Source organism: Anolis carolinensis, unplaced genomic scaffold (genome assembly GCF_035594765.1).
Source record: "Anolis carolinensis isolate JA03-04 unplaced genomic scaffold, rAnoCar3.1.pri scaffold_13, whole genome shotgun sequence".
In the NCBI taxonomy this organism is placed as follows: domain Eukaryota; kingdom Metazoa; phylum Chordata; class Lepidosauria; order Squamata; family Dactyloidae; genus Anolis; species Anolis carolinensis.
Genome location: NW_026943824.1, coordinates 19,402,726 through 19,429,251, shown reverse-complemented (window position 1 = coordinate 19,429,251; position 26,526 = coordinate 19,402,726). Strand labels below are relative to the sequence as shown.

Below are 26,526 nucleotides of genomic sequence, written 5' to 3'. Positions count from 1 at the left end.
CCACTAGTGGACGGTGAAGCAACAGCTCCCCCTGTGGCCGGAATCGTGAAGCTGGGAAAAAATGTTAAATGCCTCTGTGTCTGTCTATACTGTATGTTGTTTGTCTGTTGGCATTGAATGTTTGCCTTATATGTGTTCGAGGTGAGAAGGGCGGAATATAAACATTGTAAATAAATAAATTAATTAAATTAAGATCCTTTACAAGTGGTGGCAGCGGTGGGATATAAAAAAAAATTCCACCCGCCAGAAGGAGCTTCCCCGCTCTGCTCCTTCCTTTACACACACCCTTTTCAATCATTCAACGAGGCCAGGGCTCGCTCTTGGTATGCAAGCGCACACTCTTAATTTGAAGACATAACAAACTTCAAAGTCTCTTTTAATCAGCCACTTGAAGGAGCAAACCCCCGCACGATTTCAAAGAAGAGGCCCCGAGCACAATTTAGTGAACAATTGCAAATAACCTTCATTGCACCCGCGGTAGTCATTACAGAAAGCGGATTTTGTTTATGGCAGCAACAACGTGCAACGATGCAGCCGTTGACAATTTAATCCAAACCTTTAAATGAAAACGCATGCAAGAGTTACGACTAAAGCCCAGGCCGCTTTGCGAAGCATTTCGCTCGGAGGCCGCTGAGCTAACTAGGTCTGAGCTTCCTGTGTTTAAAGTGTGGCAGCGAAGTGGCGAGGGAGCAAGAAGCGCTTCCAAGGGCAGGCACCACGATTTCACAAAGGCTGCCGGATAAACCCGGTTACTTCTCCTTTTAGCAATTATATTTGTATATATAACTACCGTATATACATAACAAATAACTAGTGGAGGCTTGAGGCACATCCCATTTACTGTATATACTCGAGTATAAGCCTAGTCCTAAAAGGCCTCTCAGGAGAGGTGTAGAGGCTCAGCCCTATCTCAGGCTCTTGGAAGGAGGCCCCGCCCCCTCCTCTAGCCCCGCCCTCTGTGTCCCAACAAGCGCCTCAGGAGAAGTATAGATGCTCAGCCCTGTCTCAGGCTCTTGGGAAGAGGCCCCGCCCCCACTCCTAGTTCTGCCCTTTAGTCCTAAAAGTCTTCTCAGGAGAGGTATAGAGGCTCAGCCCTGTCTTGCGCTCTTGGGAAGAGGCCCCGCCCCCACCCCTAGCCCCGCCCTTTAGTCCTAAAAGTCTTCTCAGGAGAGGTATAGAGGCTCAGCCCTGTCTTGCGCTCTTGGGAAGAGGCCCCGCCCCCACCCCTAGCCCCGCCCTTTAGTCCTAAAAGGCCTCTCAGGAGAAATATAGAGGCTCAGCCCTGTCTCGGGCTCTTGGGAAGAGGCCCCGCCCCCACTCCTAGTCCTGCCCTTTAGTCCTAAAAGTCTTCTCAGGAGAAATATAGAGGCTCAGCCCTGTCTCGGGCTCTTGGAAGAAGGCCCCGCCCCCACTCCTAGTCCTGCCCTTTAGTCCTAAAAATCCTCTCAGGAGAAATATAGAGGCTCAGCCCTGTCTCGGGCTCTTGGAAGAAGGCCCCGCCCCCACTCCTAGTCCTGCCCTTTAGTCCTAAAAATCCTCTCAGGAGAAATATAGAGGCTCAGCCCTGTCTCGGGCTCTTGGAAGAAGGCCCCGCCCCCACTCCTAGTCCTGCCCTTTAGTCCTAAAAATCCTCTCAGGAGAAATATAGAGGCTCAGCCCTGTCTCGGGCTCTTGGGAAGAAGCCACGCCCACTCCTCTAGCTCCACCCCCTGTGTGTCCTAACACGCGCCTCAGGTGCTCAGCCCTGTCTCCGGCACTTGGGAAGAGGCCCCGCCCCTCCCTGGCCCCGCCCTTTAGGCCTAAAAGGCCTCTCAGGAGAGATATAGAGGCTCAGCCCTGTCTCGGGCTCTTGGGAAGAGGCCCCGCCCCTCCCCTGGCCCCGCCCCCGTGTCCTAATAGATGCAATCACCGCCCCCCTGGATCGCTCCAGTGGGAATCACTGACTTAGATGAAGGGTTCGAAGGTAAGTTGTAGTTCACCCCTATCCAGACTGGATCTGGAACAAACTTCAGTAATATTACTTAACATCCTAAAACAATCAATGCCTTCTTCTAATAACCTGGGCACTGCTAGTAGTAATAATAAAAACCCCAGATCAGTGTTTGACCACAACAAGGCTGATCTGCCTCTTCAATGACAATAATAATAATATTCTACACTAATTGGTGGCACCTCTCCTGAGTTTTTGTCAGGGTATTGTGTATTGTGAAATGTTAAAACCAATCTGGGTTATTAGAAATGCCTTATGTGTTAGTTTTTTGGCAAGGCATTTCAGCAGTTATGGAGTTAATGAGAGTCTGCTATGATTGACGTATCACAGGACCAATGGGGTCAAGTTTGTTTTGACCGGGACTTTCTTTCTTGTCCTGTGGAATGCAGAGGAGTTTCCTGAGCTGTGTGTGTGTGTGCATGAGTCGCTTCGACAAGAGCACTCATGGTGGAAGGACTGATTTGCTCTGTTTGTATATAGTCATGTAAATAAAGATATATTGCCGTTGGATTTCCAACCGAACCCTCGTCTGCTGGAGTGTGTTTGTCCAGTGCTGTTTTTCCACACGGGGAGACAGTCTGGAGAAGGAGGTGAAGACCGGGATGGTGAATTTTTGGATTTCACTCTGCTACCCATCATCCCCTGACAGTTTTCACAGATGAGCTTTTCCAAACGGCACCCGCCTATGCCAAAGTCTGAAAATAGCCACTTCGGCACGCAAAGCATGTGTTCTGCTAATGAACTGTGGTCACTCAGCAGAGGAGCAAAAAAGGATATAATGGGCAGATTCCAGTGAAGAAGTGAATAGGGATTCCCTGTGATAAATCGAGAGGTTTAGAAAATATGAGTGAGAAAATACATGTGACATTCTGAGAAAGCTGCCCTTTGCTTGTGTGTGTTACTAAGGATCCATCGCTCTTGAGAAGGGATCTCAACAGCTGATGCGATGACAGGCTTTCCCCTCTCCAACTTTGCAGAATGTCAAGAGCTGTGTTAAGAAGTAAACTAGAATACTAAAGAAGCATTGCATGCAAATTTAGAAGCAATTTTCTTCGTCTTATGGTGCTTCGAAATCGGCTCGAATAAGAAAAGGAGGCGGTTTGGAAACAAATCCATGGCGCCTCTTGAACTTCGTATCTGTTGCACCTCGGCAGGGTTTCACCTTGCTCACGGCACCCACCAGGAAGCCAGGCGTGAAAGTCAAAGCCAAGTTTCCAAGTTTATTCCATGTCTTTCACATACAAGACAAACAAATACACGAAAACCAGATTATTAAATCTATATATATAAAAATGCAATGTGCGTTTTACTAGGGAGCAAACAAGAAAACCACTGAACCAAATCACACCAAATCTGGCCACAAAAGACATAGTCATCCAAAATATGTACAGCAGAGTCTCGCTTATCCAACATAAATGGGCTGGCAGAACCTTGGATAAGCGAGAATGTTGGATAATAAGGAGGGATTCCGGAAAAGCCTATTACACATCAAATTAGGTTCTGATTTTACAAATTAAGCACCAAAACATCATGTTTAACAACAAATTTGACAGAAAAAGTAGTTCAATAGGCAGTAATGCTATGTAGTAATGACTGTATTTACGAATTTAGCACCAAAATATCACGATATATTGAAAACATTATTATTATTATTATTATTATTATTATTATTATTATTATTATTATTATGTTTATTTATACCCCACTTTATTTCTTCTGAAGGAGACTCAAAGCGGCTTACAACTCTTATTATTATTATTATTATTTATACTCCACTGGGGACTCAAAGCAGCTTAACATAAAAGCATTAGACATACAACTTATAATATACAGATATGCAACCATGCAAACAGAATTAAACACAAACAGCACTAAAAAGGGTTGTTGTATGTTTTCCAGGCTGTATGGCCATGTTCCAGAAGTAACATTGACTACAAAAATCCGTTGGATAATCCAGAACGTTTGATAAGCGAGTGTTGGATAAGTGAGACTCTACTGTATTTCAATTTTAAAAAAACCTAGAAAAATAGTCCTAATTACTGAGGCATAATAATACAGAACAATATAATCTCTAAAACCAGGACAGTAAATAAAGAGCAACACTCTGAAAGCAGGGAAATTGGAAATTCCAGAAAGGAAACCATCAGGGCCAACTAACAGGATTCTCCCAGGCAGGAAGCAAACAGGCTTTGAAGCTGCAAGGCCATTCAATGCTAATCAAGGTGGCTAATTGCAGCATTCATACCTGATACACCGAGACTATTCATTGCTATTCAAACTGGCCAACCAAGGATTCCGCAAAGTAGAAAGCGGCCAGGCTTGCAAGCAGCAAGGCTATTCAGTGCTATTCAAACTGGCCAACCAAGGATTCCGCAAGGTAGAAAGCAGCCAGGCTTGCAAGCAGCAAGGCTATTCAATGCTATTCAACCTGGCCAACCAAGGATTCCGCAAGGTAGAAAGCGGCCAGGCTTCCAAGCAGCAAGGCTATTCAATGCTATTCAAACTGGCCAACCAAGGATTCCGCAAGGCAAAAAGCGGCCAGGCTTGCAAGCAGCAAGGCTATTCATTGCTATTCAAACTGGCCAACCAAGGATTCCGCAAGGTAGAAAGCGGCCAGGCTTGCAAGCAGCAAGGCTATTCAATGCTATTCAACCTGGCCAACCAAGATTTCCCCTGGATAGAAAACTCCCAGGCTTTGAAGCCACGAGGCTACTCCGTCCCGTTCAACCTGGCCTAGCTAGGATGCCCGATGTAGAAAGCAGCCAGGCTTTGAAGCTGCAAGACTATTCAGTGCAGTTCAATCTGGCCAAACAAGGATTCCCCTACTAAGGAAGTAGCCAGGCTTCTTTGATTGAGAGTGCTACTCCAGCTACTCCAGGAAACGGCCAGGCTTTGAGGCTGCAAGGCTATTCACTGCTATTCCACCTGGCCAACAAAGGATTCTAATCTTGGACATACTTAAAATTTTATATAATGTGATTTTATTTTGCAATGGTATCTGTTTTATATGAATTGTTGTTTTGTAGATTTTTTTATATGAATTGTTGTTTTTACATTGTTTTTAGGCATTGAATTTTTGCCTATTTATTGTAAGGCGCTTTGAGTCCCCTCGGGGAGAAAGGCGGGGTAAAAGTGATGTAAATAAATAAATTCCCATAAGCCACAGCAACGCGTGGCCGGGCACAGCTAGTACAATATAAAATACACCAATAAAATCCGATATAAATAATTAAAATGCAACATATATCAATGGCGAGATACACCCTTAAAATACTACATGCTGCATGGACTAGAACTGCATTAATTAAAAACCTAGTAAAACCAAGTAAATACAGTATTATTAAAATTATTCGGGGGGACACCTTGGATATAAACAGCCAGCACAGTATCCCCAGCACAGTCAACTGCAATATCAGAAATTAGTCTTGACCGAATTTTCTGTCGGGGCAAAAAGAGACACTTTATGAGTAACCACAGGGATAGTGTCAGCCAAAAAGTAGAAAATCTTTTCTGACACAGTATTCGTTTGAAGGAGATCAAGAATAAGCCTCAGGATTTGAGTTCTTGGCTCAGAAAACAGAGGGCAGGAAAACAAATAGTGAGGAAAATCCTCCATTTCCGGAGCCCCGGAAAGTCAAAGCATATATTAAAAAGGGCAAAATACTTTGGGGTGAACAAAGGGTAAAATCCAAGAGTTAATACAGAAGGCAAAAGTCCGTTCAAACTGATCACAGGAAACAATCCAAAGGCAGAATAAATCCAAAACAGGGCTTAAAACCGGAACGTGAATCTCTAGGAAAAATCCATAAAACCAGGAATATATCATGAACACGAATCCCAAAATATTCAATGGAACAAAATAACAGAATAGTGGCAGTGGGTTCACACAGAAGTGAGGAGGCAAGAAGTCAGCTTTGCTCCTTGTTTTAGGTAAGCCCGGTCTGAGATTGCATTTAAAGGCTTAGTTTGTGTTGACTCTTTCCTTGGATTGCATTAGGAAGCTGTGTGCTTGACTCTTTTCTGAGACTCCATTAGGACTCTTTTTTTTTCTTTTCAGATTCATATGTTATTTGAGTGATTATATTCCTTCTGTTTATGTGACTGTTTTAGTCAATTGTTATGTTTTGTTTTTGTTTTTAATTCTTATAGCGTTTTATAGTATTTTCAGTGTTTTATTGTACAATGTTTTATGCTGATTTTATATTGGAAACTACCCTGAGTCCCTTCGGGAGAGAGGGCGGTATACAAATAAACTTTTTACTTACTTTACTTTACTTACTTACTCTTTTCTGAGACTCCATTAGGAAGCCATGTGCTTGACTCTTTGCTGCTCTGCTATTGTTTTGAAAGTCGCTGAATTCTTGGCAGCAGAAGGTGTCACCCCAAAGGAGATTCATCTGAGAATGCAAGTTGTTTATGGGGATTGTGTTGATGTGAGTCCTGTGAGTCGTTGGGAGAATAAGTTTAAAGATGTTGAGGTGGGAACATCTGACTTGCATGACAAAGAAAGAGTTGGACGTCCTGTGACTGCAACCACCGAGTTTCACAAGCAAAAGGCTGACAGATTGATTCAGGACGATCGTCGTATCACTCAGAGAGAAATTTCAAACATAATTTCACAAGAACATGTGGGTCACCTTATTTGCTTGGCTATCGGATGTTGAGACAACTGTGAGACGCCGGTTGCGGAAACAGAGTGTTGACTTCTTCTGTGACAGCTTCAGAAATCTTGTTCATCGTTGGCAGAAATGTATCCAATTGTCTGGTGATGATATGGGAAAGGGAATAGTGGCCATTGAAGAGCACATTCTAAGGATTATTTCTGCATTTGATTTATTAAAATATTCCCATCCAAACCAAAAAAACGAAGGTGGAGGCATTACTTTTCATTCAACCCTCGAACATTGCGATCCGCCCTGAATCCCCTTCGGGGTGAGAATGGCAGAATATACATAAAAAATCATAACCTAATTTGATGTTTAATAGGCTTTTCCTTAATCCTTCCTTATTATCCAAGATATTCGCTTATCCAAGGTTTTGCCAGCCTGTTTAGCTTGGATACGTGAGACTCTACTGTACTGTAAATAAATAAATAAACCGCTTGTAATGAAGTACGAATTTTGGTTTACAGATGTTATGTTTAATTGTGTGTTTATGTTTTAAAAGGGTAAGTATTACAGTTATTGCATCTCAGCACTCAGAGGCTGGTTGCCATGGAGAAGTAGGTGGAGCCAACTGCCATTTAGTTGAAGTGCAGAGTTTAAAAAAGAAAGCCAGTCTGTGCTCTGAGGAGGCACAGGGAAGATAGATTCCAGTTGATGGGATCAAGGAGGCTCAATTGTTCATTTTGAGTCAGTCTTAAATAAGTTTAGTGACTTATTTAATGCAGTCTGTGTCCTGGAAAGGCACAGAGAATCTGTGATAGTATATCACAGGAGTGACTGTGGTTTGAAGTCACTGGAAAGTCCAAGTTTCAGACTTTGGGAACCAATCCCAGCTGGACTCACAGAGATCCATTGAAGTAACAGTTAGAAAGAAGCAGAGGAATAGGTTTTAACTACTTTAAGTAAAAGAAGTGATACTTTAGAGAGTTGATTCATCTCATTCTAGTATTGTAACTGTTAATAAGAATACCTCTAAGTGAGAAACAACATCGTAACCACTGAGCTCTGTGCCTGAATAAACTTGTTATTGTTCTTCCAACATCTAAGCCTCTGTCGCATATATTCTAAACCAAGTTACGTTACCATCTAAAGTGAAGAAGAAGAAGAAGAAGTAAAAGTAAAAGATGTCCTCCCTGAGTCTTTGGTGGTTGCATCTTCACCACTCATATAGAGAGCTCTAAAATTCACATCATGTCTTATCTTGTGATCAGAGAAGAGATTTTGTAAGATAAATGGACTTTAACGGGTCACTTAAGCCTAAGCTCTCCTGAAACCCTTTGCCTTTCGACAAGGCTATCTCCCAAGAACGCATTGTTGCTGGCTCAGGATTTGGACTTGGAATTCGCTTAACCGGGAGGGAAAACACATTAAACTGGGCTTAACCCAGGTTAAGCTGCGATAACCTACCGCCGGGCCGAACCAAACGGTGAGTGCCGACATGCCTTGAGATCTGGGCATCTTGGCAAGGAAAACACAACTCTGAAAGACAAGCAATGGGATCCAGGCAGCCATTAAGAGCCAACATAATGGAATGCAAACACAATTAGCTTCAATTCAATTTGTATTTAATGACAATTAGGAAAGCTCACTTCTTCCAATTAGCTCTTCATTCAATGAAATTCAGAAAGGCTTTCCGTCAGCACTCGGCAGCATCAGGCCCTTCAAAGCGCTTTGACGATTCCACGCTATTTCCTGCTCTCTTTTTTTTTTGCGTCTTTCGTTTCTTCTTCTTCTTGCTATAACTGCAGGGTAAGGAGATGGCTGATATAATTTGCCTTTATTACAAAGTGTCAGAACTCTGAGCTAATTTCATTATTTTCCCAGTCGGTGCCGAAAAGAACAAGAAAAAAAATATATACACATGATGGCTGTTGCCCTCGTTTTAACAAATTCGTTTCTCACGCCGTCCAGTCTCCGCTGCATAGACTTCCATAATGTGCCTTTCAAACCCGTGAACGGACAGATAGCTGGAAACAGCCGAGAACATTTATCACGTTTCCGGTCCAGTCGACGGCACTCCCGACACCTCGCATGTGCACACAAATGCGCATGTGCACACACACACACATACACAGAGATGTCTAGATAGATATAAACATTGATAAATAGGGCTTGCAAATATTGCAGGAGGAAAATGCACATAGAGAGAGGGTTTGCAAAGGTTTCAGGGGGAAATACACATGTGAAATCTATATATATAAAAGAGTGATGGCATCAGGGCAGCGGACAAAACAACAAAACTACAGGCCCCCCAACCTCAAAATTTGACAACACAACCCATCATCCACGCCTCTAGGTTGATACAACAAAAAGAAAAGAAAAATAAAGTCCTAATTAGAGGGAGAGGAATAATTGCTTTTATCCAATTGCTGCCAGTTAGAGGACTAATCTCTGCCCACTTGGTCTCCTAGCAACCAACTCAGCCCAGGGGACAGGCAGACTTAGGCCTCGGCCTGTTCCACAGATTATCTAATTTGCACTGGATTATATGGCAGTGTAGACTCAAGGTCCTTCCACAGAGCTATATAACCCATTCATAATCTTATATTATCTGCTTTGCACTGGATTATCTTGAGTCCACACTGCCATATAATCCACTTCACTGTGCATTTTATACAGCTGTGAAGAAGGGGCCTCATACAATCCAGTTCTAAGCAGATAATATAAGATTATAAATATAATATGTAATAATTACTGTGATATAGAATCATAGAATCATAGAATCGTAGAGTTGGAAGAGACCTCATGGGCCATCCAGTCCAACCCCATTCTGCCAAGAAGCAGGAAATCGCATTCAAAGCGATTAATAATAATACAGAACAATATAATCTCTAAAATCAGGACAGTAAATAAAGAGCAACACTCTGAAAGCATAAGCCACAGCAACGCGTGGCCGGGCAAAGCTAGTTAGTATATGCAATGATAGATCTATATCTAGCTCTGCCTTGTTTATGTAGGCATTCTAGGTTTGCCTGTTAATATGTTGGAAGCCGGCCTGAGTCCCCGGGGCAGAGAGATAGGATGATGATGATGATTATAAAGTTATTGTTGCTTTTCCACTTATAGAGTTAGTTTACTGTTTTTCTTTGAAATACAGTAAATATTCAAAATATTTAACCCACTGATGTCACAATTAAGGTAATTTTATTGGTACAGTAGAGTCTCACTTATCCAACATAAACGGGCCGGCAGAACGTTGGATAAGCAAATATGTTGGATAATAAGGAGGGATTAAGGAAAAGCCTATTACACATCAAATTTGGTTATGATTTTACAAATTAAGCACCAAAACATCATGTTATACAACAAATTTGACAGAAAAAGTAGTTCAATATGCAGTAATGCTAAGAAGTAATTACTGTATTTACGAATTTAGCACCAAAATATCACAATGTTTTGAAAACATTGATCACAAAAATGTGTTGGATAATCCAGAACATTGGATAAGCGAGTGTTGGATAAGTGAGACTCTACTGTATTATGAGAGCTTGATGTAAATATTCAAAAACATTGAACCTACTGATGCCTCAATTAATGTAATTTTGTTGGTATCTGTTTTTATTTCTGAAATTTACCACCCTTGGCTTATACTGGAGTCAATGTTTTCCCAGTTGTTTTTGTGGTCAAATTAGGTGCCTCAGCTTATATTTGGGTCGGCTTATACTCGAGTATATACGGTAAGTAAGTAAGCCTCATAGTTGTTTAGTATCATGCTCTGTGTGATACTAAACATCTCTGTCTTTGTGGGGAGAGGAAGCCGATGCCAAAAACCCAGTGTCCAGAGAGAGAAGTGAAAAGAGAAGCTTAAGCAACCCAGAAGCTTCTCGTCTCCGTTGTGCAAGAAAGACAAATGAAGCCACTTCGCACACAAACACACACGTCACCCCGGCAGCTGGAAAAAGCACATCTTGGTTTCCAGAATTATTTCCCCGCAGCCCGTGAATGACAAGCGGATCCCCCACGGGGTTGGAGAGCACGCGGAGATAATGAGCGGTTCCAATGCTTATTGTTTCTCTTTGCCATTAAGTCAGATTCTACTCATGTCGAGGCCTCCAAGGGGGCATCTACACTGCAGGATTAATGCACTTTGATGCCAAGCTCAGGGCTAGAGAATCATAGAATCATAGAGTTGGAAGAGACCTCAAGGGCCATCCAATCCAACCCCATTCTGCCAAGAAGCAGGAAATCGCATTCAAAGCACCCCCGACAGATGGCCATCCAAACTCTGCTTCAAAGCCACCACCACAGTTCCACTGCCGAACAGCCCTTCTCACAGTGAGGAAGTTCTTCCTGAGGTTCAGGTGGAATCTCCTTTCCTGTAGTTTGAAGCCATTGTTCCCTTGCGTCCTAGTCTGCAGGGCAGCAGAAAACAAGCTCCCTCCCTCCTCCCTAGGACTTCCCTTCATGTATTTGTACATGGCTATCATGTCTCCTCTCAGCCTTCTCTTCTGCAGGCTAAACATTAGACATGACCAAAAAATCGTTTTGATTCGTATATCGTAATTATTTCGGATTGTTCTCGCTTTTTGATACGCATTCCGAGACATTGTCTCACAGCGCAACCAGCAATGTAATTCGAACCATTGTTGGACCATTCTCTAATTGCCTCTTAATGTTTCGTTAATTCCCCCCCCCCCAAAAAAAATTTTTAAAAAAATTGTTTCTGCAACCTACCTTAGTGCAGCCTAACATGGCTGCCGCTCCCTGGCCAATCAGAAGCTTCCACGATGGACGCAAAGGTGGGGGCTAATGTCCTCTGCATCCACATGGAAGATTGCCATACAAGCCCGGTCTTTGGCTTAGAAATGGAGATGAGCACCAACCCCCAGAGACAGACATGACTGGACTTAACGTTTACCTTTACCTTTAACGTAATTTGACATTTAACAGGCTTTTCCTTAATCCCGCTGTAACGAAGCATGAATTTTTTAGTTTACAGCTGTTATGTTTAATGGCGTTTTAAAAGGGTCAATATTTCAGTTATTCTGCACTCATGAGTTGGTTGCCATGGAGAAGTGGGCGCAGCCAACTGCCGTTTTGGTAGAGAAGTGCAGGTTTGAAAAAGAAGCAGTTGGTCTGTGCCCTGATGAGGTACAGGGAAGACTGACCCTCAGTTGAAGGGCTCAGGGAGGCTCAATTGCTTATTTTTGAGTCAATTTAAAATAAGTTTGGTGACTTATTTTAAGGTAGTCTGTCTCCTGATGAGGAACAGATAATCTGTGGTTGTAATTTACAGGGTGACTGCAGTTTAGAGCAGTAAAGAAAGAAGTGACATTTTAAGAAGTTTGAAACACCTCATTCTAGCTTTGCAACTGTTAACCAAAGTGCCTCTAAAGAGAAAGTTACTGTAACCATTAAGCTTTGTGCCAGAATAAACGTGTTATTGTTCTTTTAAACATCTCAGCTTCTGTCATATATATTACCATAAAAAACAAACAAGAAGAAAGAAGAAAAACAAAATTTAATGGAGGAGCTTAGCCTTCTAACTGGCAGCAATTGGATAAAAGCAATTATTCCCCTCTCTCTAATTAGGAATTTATTTTTCTTTTCTTTTTGTTGTATCAACCTAGAGGCGTGGATGATGGGTTGTGTTGTCAAATTTCGAGGTTGGGGGGCCTGTAGTTTTGTTGTTTTGTGGGTCGCCGTGATGCCATCACTCATTTATATATAGACTAGCTGTGCCCGGCCACGCGTTGCTGTGGCGAAGTCTGGTGGTGTTGGTGAGAAATTGTTGAGGTCGTGGTGGTATTGAATGTCTGTTGTATGGTTGTCTTTATGTTTAGTATGCACACTGAAGTGGATTATACTGCAATGTGGACTCAAGATAATCCAGTTCAAAGCAGATAATATAAGATTCTAAATGGGTTATATAGCTGTGTGGAAGGGCCTTGAGTCTACACTGCCATATAATCCAGTTAAAATCTGATAATCTGTGGAAGAGGCCTAACTGTGCCTGTCCCCTGGGCTGAGTAGGTTGCTAGGAGACCAAGTGGGCGAAGCTTAGCATTCAAACTGGCAGCAATTGGATAAAAACTATTATTCCTCTCCCTGTAATTAGGACTTTATTTTTCTTTTCTTTTTGTTGTATCAACCTAGAGGCATGGATGATGGGTTGTGTTGTCAAATTTCAAGGTTGGGGGGCCTGTAGTTTTGTTATTTTGTGGGTCGCCGTGATGCCATCACTCTTTTATATATATATATATATAGATTAAATAAACATCCAACATCTCTTCTCCGCACCTGCCTTATTATTCAATGTTTTTGCTTATCCCGTTTATGTTGGATAAGTGAGACTCTCCTGTACTTGCTTTGACCATTTTTTAAACAATGCAGGGATGACACATAATGGGATTACTCCCTATGCGTTGAACGAACAAGTGATTAAGCACCGTTTGTGTTCGGAACGGGAGAAATGTTAATTAGCACGCCGCCGGCCCGAGACAGACCCAGACAAAAAGGTTGGCGCTCAAGGGGACATGAAATCACCGAATCCTTGGAGGGGAGACAGATCATCAGTGTTGCATTGCGCCACTCAGCCGACGACGTCTCTTTGGACCGCTGCCCAATCGTTGCCCTCGCTGTCACCAAACGTGCTTTCTGCTGTCGAGATCAAACGCTGGCCTCCGGGGAACCAGGTAGTTTTCCTCTACTCTCCAGCTGCCAGGCTCCGGCATCACTCTCCCTCCGCAATCAGGAGGATGAAGGATCGCTTTGCATGCCCAATCTCGCCCCGGGATATGCTGCTGACTCATTACCAAGCCAACTCACTATCAGTAACACACATCAATACAGCCCACTTCACAGTGATAGCTTTACCGGCCAAGCCGAAATGCACAGAATGTGTCGCAGAAGCTTTCGAGTCTTCGCTGGCCTCTCCATCAGCCGACGGCATTAAATAGAAAAGCGATCATGTTAAGAGTCAGAAGTCTTGTACCAGATGTTACTTTCGTTGACGGTTAAGAAGGGATGAAGAACATCCATGCGATCGGACATTTTTGTGCGATGCAACAGAAACTACGAAGAAGAAGTGATTGCTGAGAAAGGAAGGGAAAATCAGCCTCGCACAGGATGAGGCTGGCCGACTGGACAGTATTTAAAGAATGGATGAAAGAAAACAAGACTAAGATGCTTATCTGAACCTGACATACAACAAATAGGATACAGTAAAGAGAAGCATGATGGACTTTTTTCCCCCGCTGAATTTACTCCCTTATACTCTTTTGCATTTTTTGGGTTTTTTGGGGGGGGGTTTCTTGCGCCACCCCCACCTTAATGAAGAAAGGAAGCTCGACTTTTTTTTCTCTTTTTTTCTTCGACTTTTTCTTCTTCTTTTCCCCTCCCTCTCTTTTCCAGCTTTTATCATATCGCTCCCCCTTCCCCCTCCTTATCCCATTTGGTTTTTTGGTCTTTTGGGGCTTTTTTCCCCCCTCCCCCCTTCCCCCCTCCCTATCCTTCAATAAAAATTATTCAAAAAAAAAAAAGAGTCAGAAGTCTTGTACCAGATGTTACTTTCGTTGACGGTTAAGAAGGGATGAAGAATATCCATGCGATCGGACATTTTTGTGTGATGCAACAGAAACTACGAAGAAGAAAGGAAGTAATTGCTGAGAAAGGAAGGGAAAATCAGCCTCGCACAGGATGAGAGGAACCCAAATCTCTACGAATGGATTTGAAATGGTATTGCCTCCATTTTGCCGCCCTTACCCCTACAAGGCCCAGAGGATGAAGGACTTAATGAAGCCTTCTGTCAAGAGCTGAGCAAACAAGCACAAAGAAGAGATATAGTAGTCATGGGCGATTTCAATTATCCCGATATCTGCTGGAAAACAAACTTGGCCAAAAGTACAAAATCCAACAAATTCCTCACTTGCCTTGCAGACAATTTTATGGTCCAGAAGGTAGAAGAGGCAACAAGGGGATCAGCTACTCTTGATCTAATCTTAACAAATGTGGAAAACCTGATCAATACAGTCAAAGTGGTCGGATCCTTAGGGGCAAGTGACCATGTGCTCCTGCAGTTTGCGATACAAAGGAAGGCATTGACCGACTGTCTGCGCAGGGTTCCATACTTCGCACTTTAACAACACAACCGTCCAATGCTAAGGCTTCCCCATCTGCGCAGGGTTCCATACTTCACACTTTAACAACACAACTGTTCAATGCTAAGGCTTCCCCGTCTGCGCAGGGTTCCGTACTTCGCACTTTAACAACACAACCGTTCAATGCTAAGGCTTCCCCATCTGCGCAGGGTTCCGTACTTCTCACTTTAACAACACAACAGTTCAATGCTAAGGCTTCCCCGTCTGCGCAGGGTTCCATACTTCTCACTTTAACAACACAACCGTTCAATGCTAAGGCTTCCCCGTCTGCGCAGGGTTCCATACTTCGCCCTTTAACAACACAACCGTTCAATGCTAAGGCTTCCCCGTCTGCACAGGGTTCCGTACTTTGCACTTTAACAACACAACCATTCATTGCTAAGGCTTCCCGCCAAATGGAACTGTAGAGGAGAGTCTCCTGAACAAACCAGGACTGCCATCTGTTGAGGAGTTATGAAGGTGGAGGCATTACTTTTCATTCGACCCTTGTATTATTCATTCAGACTGGCTTCTGGTTTCGCTGTCTCGGGAATCTGTGTTGACTGTTTGCTAATGAGAGTGATCATTGAAAATGAATGGCGATTGTTAAGTTGTTAGAAGCTGTTCTGAAAGGCAGTTCTGGGCACCAATTCTCCCGGGAATCTCTAGGACCATTACATACGTTCCGATTTTTCTCCATTTCTATGGTAGCGAGAACTCTTGCCAATTGAGTCCGTTCCAGCAGAAATGCCTCCTGCTTCCAGAGTGAACCAGAACAGTCAACAAGACTAACACATTCGAAGGAGCTGAATGGAAACGAGACACGAACTAGCATTTCTCAGGAGGCATGCTTTAAAGAGGATGGTTATTTAGATATTTTTTATACATTTCTCTGAATATTCTCCACCAGTTTTGCGTGTATGGCAACCACCAACTGACCACAACAGAGCCTAGGAATGATACTACACCTGAGTTATTATGAGGAATGCACATTGGCATGAATACAGTCAGATTCCATTAACAATTTCAAGCCATTACCCGTATCTACTATCATATGATTATACACTTTGTTTATCCGCCTCTCCTTTATTGCTGCAATTAGCCCACGAAGACAATAGGCACTGGAATTGGTTGCTGGGTGAAGCTTGTTTGTTATTGCTGTTATAATGTTTTGTTTTATTCTGGGATTTTGGCCTGCATCAATAGGGGTATAGCGTCTAGATCAATGATGGGCAACCTTTTGCTCTTGGTGTGTCAAAATTCACCAAAAAACCTAGCATGACTTGGGTGGTGTGTCATTTCAAGAAAAAAACCATAATTTCACAATATATATAGTTTAAATAACAGAAATATATAATTGTAATATATAACTGTATTTAATAAATCATAACTATTGACTACCATTATTTCCATGTACAACAATCTATGGGACCTCTTGCAGTTTCCACGCTGATTTCTCTCTATTCTAGTTTCAATGTAGTTGCGAATAATGAATAATAATAATAATATAATAGTAATAATATGATAATATACTACAATAATAGAATAATAATAGAATGAATACACACACACACACACACACATATATATTAGACATGTCCAAAAAATCGTTTTGAATCGTATATCGGAATTATTTCAGATTGTTCTCGCTTTTTGATACGCATTCCGAGACATTGTCTCACACCGCAACCAGCAATGTAATTCGAACCATTGTTGGCCCATTCTCTAATTGTCTCTTAATGTTTCGTTAATTTTTTTCCCCCCAAATTTTTAAAAATATATTTTTAAAAATATTTTTTTAATTTTTTTTGTTTCTGCAACCTACCTAGAATGGGAGCTTAGCGCAGCCTAACATGGCTGCCGCTCCCCGGCCAATCAGAAGCTTCCACGATGGACGCAAAGGTAGGGGCTAGGGTTGATGAGGATAGCTCAAGAAATGAGGGCGGGAGAGCCCTGTAAAGCCCCCCCCCCCTCGGTTCCTTTTTTTTTTTTTTTGGCGATTGCGCATGCACGTCCGCCATTTTAGAAACATTTAGAACCATTACAAATTTTCAGAAATATCCGAAATTTTTGGGTGAAAAAATCGGAAATACTTTCTATATCAAAGCACCAGCGCCCCCTACTTTAGAAACGAGAATTGTAACATTTTTTTCATTGATCGGACATGCCTAATATATATATATATATATATATATAAAAGGAGAATGGTATCTCTCCACCGGGCAAAACAACAAATCTAAAGGCCCCCCCAACCTCAAAATTTGACAACAGAACCCATCATCCACGTCTCTAGGTTCATACAACAAAACTAGACATCCCTTCTATGATTCTGTGATTCTAGGGTGGGACACGTTTAGACTTAATGTCAGGGGAAAACCTTTACCTTTACCTTACTAACCAAAGAGATAGTTGACTGCCATCAAGGGTAGAAATCAGTTAATGGATAAAATAAGGAGAAGGAATATTATACAGAGTTGGAAGAGAAGAGAAGAAATGAAAGGACAATATAAGAAGACTAGCTTTGCCCGGCCACGCGTTGCTGTGGCTTATGCTTTCAGAGTGTTGCTTTTAATTTACTGTCCTGATTTTAGAGATTATATTGTTCTGTATTATTATATCACAGTAATTATTACATATTGTATTTATAATCTTATATTATCTGCTTAGAAGTGGATTATATGAGGCCCCTTCTACACAGCTGTATAAAATGCACACTGAAGTGGATTATATGGCAGTGTGGACTCAAGATAATCCAGTTCAAAGCAAATAATTTAAGATTATAAATGGGTTATATATCTGTGTGGAAGGGCCTTGAGTCTACACTGCCATATACTGTAATCCAATTCAAATCTGATAATCTGTATTTTATAGGCAGTGTGGAAGAGGCCTAAGTGAGGCCTAATTCTGCCTGTCCCTAGGCTGAGTGGGTTGCTAGGAGACAAAGTGGGTGGAGCTTAGCCTTCTAAGTGGCAGCAATTGGATAAAAATAATTATTCCTATCCCTCTAATTAGGACTTTATTTTTCTTTTCTTTTTGTTGTATGAACGTAGAGGCATGGATGAGGGGTTGTGCTGCCAAGTTTAGTGTTTCTGGGATGTGTAGTTTTGTTGTTTTGTCCTAGGCCCAAATTTCATTACCCTTTTATATATATAGATAGACTAGCTGTGCCCGGCCACGCGTTGCTATGGCTTATGGGAATCCTTATGGAATAGCAGTGAATAGCCTTGCAGCCTCAAAGCCTGGCCGTTTTCTGGAGTAGCTGGAGCTTTTTGTTGTATGAACGTAGAGGCATGGATGAGGGGTTGTGCTGCCAAGTTTAGTGTTTCTGGGATGTGTAGTTTTGTTGTTTTGTCCTAGGCCCAAATTTCATTACCCTTTTATATATATAGATAGACTAGCTGTGCCCGGCCACGCGTTGCTATGGCTTATGGGAATCCTTATGGAATAGCAGTGAATAGCCTTGCAGCCTCAAAGCCTGGCCGTTTTCTGGAGTAGCTGGAGCTTTTTGTTGTATGAACGTAGAGGCATGGATGAGGGGTTGTGCTGCCAAGTTTAGTGTTTCTAGGATGTGTAGTTTTGTTGTTTTGTCCTAGGCCAAAATTTCATTACCCTTTTATATATATAGATAAAAGAAATCAACCTGGATCTTGACGGATAATCTGTTACTCCTGTTACAGAAAATGTCATAGTTGGAACTTTTTTCTTTTACTAACGAATATGTATAACAACACTCCCTCCCCCTATGTCTTTGATGATACAATAGACTCGTGTGTAGAACTTTTTAACTAACATGGTTCCGTAACTTACATACTATATTCTGTGATGTTTTCCATCTTTCCCTTTTTTTTCCCCCCTTTTTTAAATCGTTTGAGTTTTTTCCTTGTTTTTCGAAAACAAAATAAAAAATTATTTGCTCCTGAATGCGATGTCCTGCTTCTTGGCAGAATGGGGTTGGACTGGATGGCCCATGAGGTCTCTTCCAACTCTAGTATTCTTTTGCAATAAATTTTTATTGTGCTCTTATATCATACGTGAAATACAAAACAAAACTGAACATGGATAGTGAACATATAATCCCCCTCCCGCCGTGACAAAAAAAAAACAAAACCACCAAAACCAAAGACACACATATACGTTAAAATTGACTTCCATCTATTATCTAGTGTTATTTTTTTTTCCTTGATGCAATCAATACTCTTCAATTTCCTCTTAAGTTCAGTCCTTCTTTTAACCCGAGGCCTATCTCTCGCCCAATGTTGCTCATCCAAAGAGTGTATACATATCATCTATATTATCACCTTAAAGTTTTCGTTTCTTAGGTAATCTTTCATTAGCTCCCAATTTGTCGCTTTTTTTTGTTTACCCTGTGTGTTTGAAAGTAAATATGTCAATTTATCCAATTTATCCAACTCTAGTATTCTATGATTCTATAACTGTATCCTCAATTTGCTTCTGACGCGATAAATGAATAAAAATGAACCCTAATGGCAAGAGTATCCCTGCACATAAGGGGCATTTTGGGAGACTGAAATGGCAACTCCTGCCTCCGCTTTTCCCGTGGGAACGTTCCACCACGGAAGCACATGGCGAGGCCACGCGTGCAGGAGAGCATTCACCGGGAAGCATTTCGCCCAGGGCCCGTTCTAACTGGAAGCTCGCTCTGTGCTAGGCTCATTTCCATTGTATATTTCTAAAACTAATGTGCAGTTGTCATGGGTTTCATTTCAGCCCTCCGTGAAATGTGAAGCAGGTACTAAATGAAAGTGACAAACTCTCTGGAGCAGCAGCTCCTCGGAGATCTCTTACACCGATTGATAAATCATGTCTAATCAGAGCCATTTCCGTATCTCGATCAAGATCCCCTGAACATTCAGAAAAGGCTCCACTCACCCACCCACCCAAAATGAACTGCACTCGATTCAACTGTGGATTCCCCATCCACCCCAAATTGCACACATCTATACCTATAAAAATGTAATGTGCATCATTCCCATGGAGGAAACAACAAAACCGCTGGACCAAGTCACACCAAATTTGGCCACAAAAGGCATAGTCATCCAAAATATGTATTTCAATTTAAAAAAAACCCTAGAAAAATAGCCCTAATGACTGTGGCATAATAATACAGAACAATATAATCTCTAAAACCAAGACAGTAAATAAAGAGCAACACTCTGAAAGCAAGGAAATTGGAAATTCCAGAAAGGAAACAATCAGGGCCAACTAACAGGATTCTTCCAGGCAAGAAGCAAACAGGCTTTGAAGCTGCAAGGCCATTCAATGCTAATCAAGGTGGCTAATTGCAGCATTCACCCCTGCCACACCGAGACTATTAATTGCTATTCAAACTGGCCAACCAAGGATTCCGCAAGGTAAAAAGCGGCCAGGCTTGCAAGCAGTAAGGCTATTCAGTGCTATTCAACCTGGCTAACCAAGAACCGTTCCCCAAATCGCACACATCTATATCTATAAAAATGTAATGTGCATAATTCCCATGGAGTAAACAACAAAACCACTGAACCCAATCACACCAAATTTGGCCACAAAAGGCATAGTCATCCAATCTATGTCTTTCCATCAAAAAACCTTATAAAATTAGATCCAAATTACAGGAAAAAACCCCAAAACCAAAAATTTCTAACTGCACATGCGCAGTCTCCCTCCCCGGGAAACTTGGTGATGTTCGCCAGGTAGGCGGGGCTTCAATGGCTACCATGTGCCGACGGTGAGGCTTCCTTCCCTTTCCCTTCAAACACAGGCTGCTTCCCATTACAATATTTTCCATAACAACAGACTACGCCACACCAATGCGTAGCCAAGCACAGCTAGACATATTCCAGACAGGAAACAACCCGTGACAGCTAACACCTCCCAACAAAGGATTCCCCCTCAAGAGTTATTATTATTTTATTATGACACAGCAAACAAGATAGACATGCTGGATTTCGTATCACAAAATCACAAGTCAAACACTTCCCAAGTGTCTAGGACTGTGTGATGTATTATTATTATCATTATTATTATTATTGATATTGATATTGTTATTAGGTTCTTGGGAACCATCAAAATGAACAAAACCTGGCAGTCAGCATTAAAAAAAACTCTTCAATCTGGACAATAAATAAAGAACAACACTCTGAAAATAAGAATATTCCAAACAGGGAACAACTAGAGCCAGCTAACACCTCCCAACAAAGGATTCCCCCTTAAAGTCATTATTATTATTATTATTATTATTATTATTGTTATTATTATTATTGGGTTCCTGGGAACCAACAAAACCTGGCAGCCAGCATTAAAAAACTCTACAATCTGGACAGTAAATAAAGAACAACACTCTGAAAATAAGGATATTCCAGACAGCAAACAACCAGAGCCAGCTAACACCTCCCAACAAAGGATTCCCCCTCAGAGTCATCATTATTATTATTATTATTATTATTATTATTATTATTATTATTATTATTGGCTTCCTGGGAACCAACAAAACCTGGTAGTCAGCATTAAAAAACTCTACAATCTGGACAGTAAATAAAGAACAACACTCTGAAAATAAGGGTATTCCAGACAGGAAACAACCAGAGCCAGCTAACACCTCCCAACAAAGGATTCCCCCTCAGAGTCATTATTATTATTATTATTATTATTATTATTATTATTTTATTATGACACAGCAAACAAGATAGATATGCTGGATTTCGTATCACAACCAGAGCCAGCTAACGCCTCCCAACAAAGGATTCCCCCAGGGAGGAAACAACCACACTTTGAAGCTGCAAGCCCATTCAGTGCTAATCAAGGTGACTAATTACAACATTCATACTTGCCTCCACAAACAAAAACCCACTAAGTATGACACCACAGCAACACGTGGCCGGGACCTTTCATTTAACGGTAGTTCTTTAGCAAAATATATTGTTGAGCTATCCGCATGCAGAAATATTGCTTTTTAACAATGTTGGAATAAAATAGCATTTCTCAACCTGGGGGTCGGGACCCCTGGAGGGGGGTCGCAAGGGGGGGTTCAGAGGGGTCGGCAAAAACCAGTACTTTCTATTGGTCATGGGAGTTTTGTGTGAGACGTATGGCCCAATTCTATCGCTTTTTGATTGTAGGTGAACTATAAATCCCAGAAACTACAACTCCCAAATGATCTACAATGCCTTTTAGGATTTCCAGCTCCCTCTGAGATTTGCTGAAATCGTCCCCACAATCGCTGGAAAGAATGATATTTTCCCATCGATATATTATCTGAGTTATCCTTATTGTACGATATGTGAAGAATGAGGAGTGCTTGGTTGCATGGTGTTCTAGTGGGGAAAGCACTTTAATTACCAAGGACTGCACAACCATCTGTCTCTCCAACACACAGAGAGAGACGCACAACCACACATCCTTGTTCCCTTTGAGCTCAGCTGCAATCCGCATGAAAACTGGGGAGAAAATGGCATTGACCACAAATGAATGCGTTCTGGCATTGTATCACTTTTCTAATGTAACATATTTGGGGGATAATTGTGTATTGGTTGAGGGATCACGATGGATTCACTTGACAAAATACACAGTTGCAGTCAACAACATTCCTAGAACTCTTGGATGGCTTGGAAATAATAATAATAATAATAATAATAATAATAATAAGAAGAAGAAGAAGAAGAAGAAGAAGAAGAAGAAGAACAACAACAACAACAACAACAACAACAACATGCCCTGGCAGAATATGTAAAGGGAAGTGAAGAACCTGCTTTGACTGAAGTCGAAAATCAGAAACTCCTCAAAGCACAGCAGACAAGGAATCAGTACAAGAAAACCGCACTACAAACTAGAGCTGACAGCTGGCACAACAAAGCATTGCATGGGCATATGAAGGGTCCAAATACACTTTAAATTATTTTTAAATGACATTTCTGGACTATTCTTACACTATCACATTCTCATCCTAATAATAATCATCATCATCATCATCTGCCTAGAAGATCAGGTGGCAGAGGACTCTTGCAAGTAAAACAAGCAGTCAAAGAAGAAGAACATGCCCTGGCAGAAGATGTACAGCAAAGTGAAGAACCTGCTTTGATTGAAGTCAAAACACAAAACCCCTCAAAGCACAGCAGACAAAACCAGTACAAGAAAATCGCACTACAAACTAGACCTGACAGCTGGCACAACAAAACCTTGCATGGAAAGTTCCTTGACAAAATTGTAGGAAAAGTTGATAAGGAGAAGACCTGGCTCTGGCTCATGAATGGGACCCTGAAGAAGGAGACAGAAGGCCTGATCCTTGCAGCCCAGGAGCAAGACATCAGGACAAAGGCAATTAATAATAATAATAATAATAATAATAATAATAATAATAGAAGACCTGGCTCTGGCTCATGAATGGGACCCTGAAGAAGGAGACAGAAGGCCTGATCCTTGCAGCCCAGGAGCAAGACATCAGGACAAAGGCAATCAAAAAGATCGAAAAATCAGCTGATGACCCAAAATGCAGACTGCGTAAGGAAACCGACAAAACCATGGATCATATCCTCACCTGCTGTAAGAAAATCGCACAGACAGACTACAAACAGAGGCACAACTCTGTGGCCCAAATGATTCATTGGAACTTGTGCCTCAAGTCCCACCTTCCAGCAGCAAAGAACTGGTGGGATCACAAACCTGCAAAAGTCTTGGAAAATGAGCACGCAAAGAGACTGTGGGACAAAGGACTCTTGTCACACCCTGGACTCTCCACAGATATATATTTACCTTCCTTGCCTTGTCTCTCCATGCCTCACAACCTCTGAGGATGCCTGCCATAGATGTGGGTGAAACGTCAGGAGAAAATGCTTCTGGAACATAAACTCACAGTAACCCTATGATTCTGGCCATGAAAGCCTTCAACAACATATGTGACGGCGCAAGTGGCGCCATCTATATGTGGAACTGTTAAGTTGCAAGATTTGAATTGTTGTATCATGCCTGATTTTGCCTTACCCTGTAAATGTAGTTGGATTGATTGGTTATTTATAGCTTTCAATCAATGTTGTTTGCACCAGTTATATTGCTCCCTCAGCTCAGTTGTTTGACTCCACCCTTTCCTGGAGTGGGTCAGTGCTTCCTTTTTCATTCCACCATCAAGCTTTCTACCAGATGGACGTGAGAGAGAGACTTGGCTCTAAAAGCCCTTGATTAAGTTACCTCTCAGCACCAATTCTGAGGTTCTTACCCTTGAGACTTATTGCTTCATGTTCAGACCAACCTGGATGACGTTGAGGAGTCTCAAGCACCTTCAAATCAGTTCTTTGGCATTAGAGGAAGACTCTGTGTCTTCAAACATAGGCCATTTGGACTGAGGCTGAGGATTGTTCCGGCATTCACAGCCATTGAGAAAGAGGGACCTGGAAAAGCTTCTCAGCTGTGGAGCTCCTTGGACTTAAGACAACCAAAGACTGTAATGTATATTTTCCTTTACCCCTTTGAAACTTCCAGCTTATTGGGATAACTTTTTATGTACAATAAAACCAGTTTTGAGTTATCTACAGTGTTTTGGTCCTTGGGAGTTCCAGTTTCCCTAAAGGAGGGCAAGAAGCAATCCCCTGGGGAAAGATGTCACGTCCATGCCTCTTTCACTAAGAGTTATAGCCCCAGGCGCGACGGCACAACATATATGAACTACAGGACATTGTTAACCTTCCTAAAGCTTGAAGGCTATCTCGATACTACGTAATTTAGCAAAGTATATTGTCCAAAGCGGAAGTCCATCACAGTTTTGCATGCATAGGATCACACAGATCGTCTATGTGTTGACGTTAGCCACAAAAGGACCAAAGGCTCCTCTTTTACAACACGGAGAGATCGAAAACCCAGCCAAACAACAAAGAGGGAATCCTTCAACCAACACGCCAAGACGTGACCACTTCCAATGAAAAGACTTCAACACAACTGAAGGCAACTCCTCCTTCACCAGTTGCCTCCTGCCATCACACACATCTCCATTTAGGATAGAGCAAATAAAAAACCGTACAACTTACGCAGATTATTAGCCGGCGGTCTTGTCTCCATGTTTTCATAATGTTGCACATGGACGACGATGTTGAGATCTCTTTCCATATGATCCGTGGTGCAGGGAGCTTCCGGGCGCATCACATCAGCAAGAGCTCTGGAGAATTATATAAAAAGAGAGAAAGATATTATAAGAGATGCACATTTCTGTGAAACTACATCATTGGAGATGGCTTTCTGAATGTTAGTTTTGGCGCAATCGATTATTTATTATTTATTTGTATCTCGCCTTTCTCCACCCCGAAGGGGACTCAAGGCGGCTCGCACAGGCACTTATTCAGTGCTACAAAACACATATCAAACATACATTTAAAATATTGACAAAGTTAAAATGCGGACCAAAAGGTGCCAGGTTCAAATCCCGGGAGCTGCAGAAGGCCACCTTACTGGGATCTGCACACATTATTCGCCGATACATCACACAGTCCTCGACACTTGGGAAGTGTCCGACGTGTGATCCAATTCAACAGCCAGCAGAGTGTCTGCTGTGGACTCATCTTGTTGTGTTTCTAATAATAATAATAATAATAATAATAATAATAATAATAATAGTCCTAGACACATGGGAAGTGTCCGACGTGTGATCCAATACAACAGCCAGCAGAGTGTCTGCTGTGGACTCATCTTGTTGTGTTTCAAATAATAATAATAATAATAATAATAATAATAATAATAATAATAATAATAATGTCCGACGTGTGATCCAATACAACAGCCAGCAGAGTGTCTGCTGTGGACTCATCTTGTTGTGTTTCTAATAATAATAATAATAATAATAATAATAATAATAATAATAATAATAATAATGCAGACTGTGCAAGGAAACCGACGAAACCATTGATCATATCCTCAGCTGCTGTAAGAAAATCGCACAGACAGACTACAAACAGAGGCACAACTATGTGGCCCAAAGGATTCATTGGAACTTATGCCTCAAGTACCACCTCCCAGCAGCAAAGAACTGGTGGGATCACAAACCGGCAAAAGTATCGGAAAATGAGCACGCAAAGATACTGTGGGACTTCCGAATCCAGACTGACAAAGTTCTGGAACACAACACACCAGACATCACAGTTGTGGAAAAGAACAAGGTTTGGATCATTGATGTCACCATCCCAGGTGAGAGTCGCATTGAGGAAAAACAACAGGAAAAACTCAGCCGCTATCAGGACCTCAAGATTGAACTTCAAAGACTCTGGCAGAAACCAGTACAGGTGGTCCCGGTGGTGATGGGCACACTGGGTGCTGTGCCAAAAGATCTCAGCCGGCATTTGGAAACAATAGACATTGACAAAATCACCATCTGCCAACTGCAAAAGGCCACCCTACTGGGATCTGCACGCATCATCCGAAAATACATCACACAGTCCTAGACACTTGGGAAGTGTTCGACTTGTGGTTTTGCGAAACGAAATCCAGCATATCTATCTTGTTTGCTGTGCCATACAACGTCGTTGTGTTGATGATAATAATAATAATAATAATAATAATAATAATAATAATAATAATAATAGGTTGTAAGAGAAGAAGAGACCTCTTGGGTCATTTAGCCCAACCCCTTTCTGCCCTTGTGCCGTGGGGGCCGGATAAATGGCTTTGATGGGCCGCATCCGGCCCCCGGGCCTTAGTTTGGGGACCCCGGATATAGACCTTCAGAGGAAGACGAGAGCAAGGCATTCAAGGAGTGCTCTTTGCCTTTCATTGGGTGCCAGAGAGAGAGAGAGAAAGAGAGAGAGAAAAGGAGACTTCAGTG

At 41.9% G+C, this 26,526-nt stretch overlaps 1 protein-coding gene across 2 annotated transcripts in view; it reads right to left on the bottom strand.

Moving 5' to 3' along the window:
* Nucleotides 1–26,526, bottom strand: part of shisa9 (shisa family member 9) — a 156,704-nt gene that overhangs the window by 106,566 nt on the left and 23,612 nt on the right. For both annotated transcript variants that reach the window (XM_008123190.3, XM_062964649.1), the window contains exon 2: nucleotides 24,743–24,870. In XM_008123190.3, the coding sequence (XP_008121397.3) occupies nucleotides 24,743–24,870 (128 nt within the window). The remainder of the gene's footprint in view (nucleotides 1–24,742; nucleotides 24,871–26,526) is intronic.